Below are 4482 nucleotides of genomic sequence, written 5' to 3' on the forward strand. Positions count from 1 at the left end.
TTACTACCTGCTTGCACAGGGAGCGTGCTGGGGACTATTTTCAGGCGCTGCGTAAAAATCGCAGCTTTTCATTTTCTGAAAATGGTAAAACTCAACTGTTTAACTCTAGGGGAGATGGAAAATGAGCCTATTTTCAAAAATAGTGGAGTGTTCCTTTAAGTCGCTGGGGTATATTTGTAGCAATAGCCAAAAATACATTGTATGGGTCAAAATTATAGATTTTTCTTACAAAAGATATTTTGTAAATTTCCTACTGTAAATATATTAAAACTTAATTGTTGATTAGTAATATGCATTGAAATTCATTTGGACAACTTTAAAGGCGATTTTCTCAATATTTAGATTTTTTTGCACCCTCGGATTCCAGATTCTCAAATAGTTGTATCTCGGCCAAATATTGTTCTATTCCTAACAAACCATACATCAATGGAAAGCTTATTTATTCAGCTTTCAGATGATGTATAAATCTCAATTTCGCAAAATTTACCCTTATGACTGTTTTTGTGGTCCAGGGTCACATATATTCTTTGCAAAGACATCTTTAAATCTCACACAATTTAACTTTTTAAGGATGATTAGGTAATTTTCCTGAAAAAATGAGGCAAAAAAACATTGCGTTTCTTGTTTTGGGGGGAGCAGCACCATGTTTTCCTGATGACTCAGATCTGAACGTCTGATCTTGATTTGCTCATGTAAACGGCTATCTTGGATTACTGGCTTTCCATGATACAATCAGACGCCCCATTAGAGTCGGTCACTGATATCCCAAATGAACTCATCTGGTCCCTTTTCCCACTCAAACATCAACTTCATCCCTGATTCTAGTCTGCGTTGTTTGTTAAGAGCATTGTGAATAGTGTTTAAAAATGCAGTCTGAAACTCTAGATGCCCTCCCTTCGCTGCTTTTCGTAGCACGCTGTGGAAAAACACAAGGCGGCAATCTGTTTCTGTAAAGGGACAAAAACCACATTCTGGCGTGAAGCAAATAAAAATGCTAAAGGAGGCACAGGCAGCTTTACAGCATGTACATCAGTCGACAAAAAGGCACTGTATTTATCCATAGCCATGTGGTCAGACATCACTGTTAGAAATCAATTCCACCTGGACGTGCCCCAAGCGCAGGACTGCCGTGTTGCATGCCATGCGCCCACGTTCACTCCAGAAACATGTTTTTTGTTACAAAAACCATAATCTCAAACTTACATCTATTTTATCACAAATGATATCTCGTTAATATCTTAAAATGTTTCTCCCAGACAGCAATGAGGTCAAATGAAGAAAAAGAGCCAGTAATTTCACACGTGTTTTCTCAAAATGAGCAACCAAAAGTTAGAGATTGCAAAAAGAACACAAATGTTTTCTTGTGAGAGCAAATTATTTCAGATATCCAGATTAGTTTTATAGCTCTATGCGCTAGTTTTATTTTAACATTGTCTGCATGTCTTGTGTCCATTTTTATTTCTTTAAAGTAATTTTAGGAGAAACATCAGAGACACAACTGAGAATGAAATCTCCTGAGCTATGAAAGAGCAATACAGTCTTCCTCAGGGCTCGAACAAGTCCAGCAATGCAAGCTTAGCACATTTGCTAACAGCTAAATGCTTCAAAAACAGCCTTTCTTAAGTACTCAAAGTTGTTAATGCGGTCTCTTTTTTTCTCTCTTGTGCACAAGGATTCTCAAATCCACTCCTCAACATGGTGGAAACATCTCGATCGATAAGCTTTTAGCGAAAGGGTAAGGGTATTAACCTCTGAATTGGTATGGATTTTTGCCCGTCTCCGAATTTTAGTCTTCACACAGAGTTTTCTGAGTGTTAACGGGATTTATAAAACATCTGAAGGCCAAACTTTCCCAAACAGGAAAATTCTGTCATTTCCTCACCCTCAAATTGATATGACTTCCTTTCTGTTGTGGAACATAAAAGAAGATATTATGAAAAATGCCAGTGTTTTTTTTTTTCATGCACAGAACATCAAAAGAGTTGTTTTGGACCCCACCGAGTTTCAAAATACATTATTTTGTCTTCCTCAGAAGAAAGTAAGTCATACAGACTTGGCACGACACAAGGATGACAGAAGTTTCATTTTTAGCTGACCTGTCCCTTTAATTCATTATCTGTTACCCACCCACTGTATCCATAACAAAACATGCCAAATGCTTCCCAGATCAAGGCAGTGTAAATAAGCAGTATTCCCATTGTGAAAACGGATGTAAGCTCCAGCCTTTGTGGGCTCTGACCAGGTCAAAGCGACGACGTATTCATGTGTGTTGTTTTTGGGGGCGAGGAGACTGTGCTAAAATAGCTGAGTTTGAGTTTTAAAGCTGGCACTGGAAGAGGAAAAGAGAAACGGAGGGGTAAAACATAGCTACTGTACCATGATAAGTCCTATCGCTTGCTCAAGGCACTGAAACAAGAACAAAACTTTACTGACACTTTTGACTTCTAGTGTACCCTTGTGCCTCCTCCCCTCCCTAGTAATCCTGCTCATCTGTCAGACAGGAAATTAATTTTCTTTTCTGGCTGTCTCAGAGCAAAAGGCCTTTTGGTTTGCTTGCCTTTCTCTGAACCGTGTCCGTTATAAAATTCCTCTGCGGTTGTTTTTCCAAATACCGACTATATGAGGTCCTTGAAGAGTCCTGGATTTGCCAGATAGAATCACATACACTCACTCACACACGCACACACACAATCCAATGCAAAACTCCTTCAACACACTGTACACTGTGTAAAATTCCCAAGAAATCGAGCTCGGGTCTTTGCGTCCTTCATATCAGGTGCTGCACCCCTGTTCTAAATCATTAGCGGCTACAACTGACGGAGGGCTGACAGCGAAAGAGGCCGAGCAGGTGTCTTGTCTCTCTAGTCCATCCAGCACACATATTACGCACACACACACATGCAGACGGACACATTCTCGATCTCTCCTGTCCGTGCTTTCTTCCTATCCCGATTCGCAGCTGCCGGTTCTAGCTAGCAGACGCAGGATCAAGTTCCACTCCGTAAAAAAGCTCGCACATTGCTACGGGCGTGAACTCCTCTTTCGCCGCGGTGTCCGGTTGCCACCGCTGGCCCACTTCTTCGGCGTCACAGGAATGCAGGAGACTGGCAGCGGCATTGACGGCAGCAGAGGCTCTGCGAGAGGCTCGCAGCTAGTGTTAAGTGTCCTGTTTGTGTGTGTGTGTGTGTGCAGGAGTGTGTGTCCCTCTCCAAGCTTGTTTTGATACCAGACACCTGCTGAGCAATGGTAAACTGCATGCGTGACTCTGGTGAACCCTCATGCCAGCCTTGCACCATATTTTCCACGTGATTCTCAGAGAGGACCTGTCCTTCACGACTTGTCCACCACGGATACCTGAGCGGACGGAGATCTCGGTTTTTTTGGGGGGTGTTCTCTCACAAGGGACACTGATCGGAGCTGAAGGAACCTCCTTCATTCTTTTTCCTGCGCTTCTTCTTGTGGACGGTCCAGCAAGTGGTCGCCATCAGTACCAGGACCAGCCCCACGATCAACAGGATCACAGAAACCACCTTGGTCTGCGGGAGATCGTTGTACGTGTACGTCACTCCAGTTCCAGCCACTCCGATCACCAGCGAGATTATCCCAAATGGAAAGATGCAGCGGTACCAAGACTTCTCCATCCCTCCCGTGGCTTGCGAGAGCCGCTCTAGGGATGACAGCACCTCTGGGACTTTGGGTGCTCCTTCTTGCGACTGGCCTTCCAGGGTTGGGGCCGCCGTTGTCTGCGGTTGACAAGTGAAGTGCCCCGTGGTGCATCCCATCTTGCGACTGGATGCTGGGAACACAACAATAAAGATGTGCTCAGTATGAGCGAGACGCTCTGAGAGGAAAGGCAATTTAGGGAAGGAAACGTAAAGATCCACTCACAATGTCTGTGGGTTTGTCAGTGCCACGGCTCTCTGTCTCTTGAGTTCACAGCAGCCCGTTGAACACTCGAGCAGACAGAATGAACGCTGCTATATATGTGGCCAGAAGGAGGGGTGGAGTTGAGCTGCAGAGGGGGCAGCCCGGAGCTCCTGATTGGCTGCAGCTGCACTCTGACGTAAAATGCCATAGTATGAGACTAGGCAGCGGAGCGCAAACAGGAAGGAGGTGGGGGAGGAGGGGTGGCGTTAACCATTCAAGCACCGTTCACTAAAATCCACCCACTCCTTCTCCATTCTCCTGCTTGTAAGAGAATGAGTGCATGCATCCTATAGAGGGGATGCCGGGATGGGAAAGCGACTATTTTACTGCTCATTAAATAAGGAGATTGCCAGATTGTTTTATTCAGTAACGCAGCCACGGGAGCATGTGGTGCAGCATTTATTCATTCAACCCGACAGCATGGCAAAACGCATGCCGGCAGATAACTGATGAATCAAGAGACTCCGCTCGTGCATTTGTGCCTACTGCGCACCCACGCACTTTTGGCCTCCCACACCGCACTAACACAAAACACTGCCAAATGCTTGATAAACG

The 4482-nt window shown here is 44.5% G+C and overlaps 1 protein-coding gene across 1 annotated transcript; it reads right to left on the reverse strand.

The window, feature by feature from the left end:
- Positions 1 to 2035: 2035 nt before the first annotated feature.
- LOC107695676 (transmembrane protein 100-like) lies at positions 2036 to 3947 on the reverse strand. The gene is made up of 2 exons (XM_016495680.1): positions 3889 to 3947; positions 2036 to 3796 (listed from the first exon to the last, which is right to left on the reverse strand). The coding sequence occupies exon 2, from the start codon at positions 3780 to 3782 to the stop codon at positions 3396 to 3398; it is 387 nt and encodes a 128-aa protein (XP_016351166.1). The 5' UTR covers positions 3783 to 3796; positions 3889 to 3947; the 3' UTR covers positions 2036 to 3395.
- Positions 3948 to 4482: the final 535 nt, after the last annotated feature.

Source organism: Sinocyclocheilus anshuiensis, unplaced genomic scaffold (genome assembly GCF_001515605.1).
Source record: "Sinocyclocheilus anshuiensis isolate Anshui unplaced genomic scaffold, SAMN03320099.WGS_v1.1 scaffold1075, whole genome shotgun sequence".
In the NCBI taxonomy this organism is placed as follows: domain Eukaryota; kingdom Metazoa; phylum Chordata; class Actinopteri; order Cypriniformes; family Cyprinidae; genus Sinocyclocheilus; species Sinocyclocheilus anshuiensis.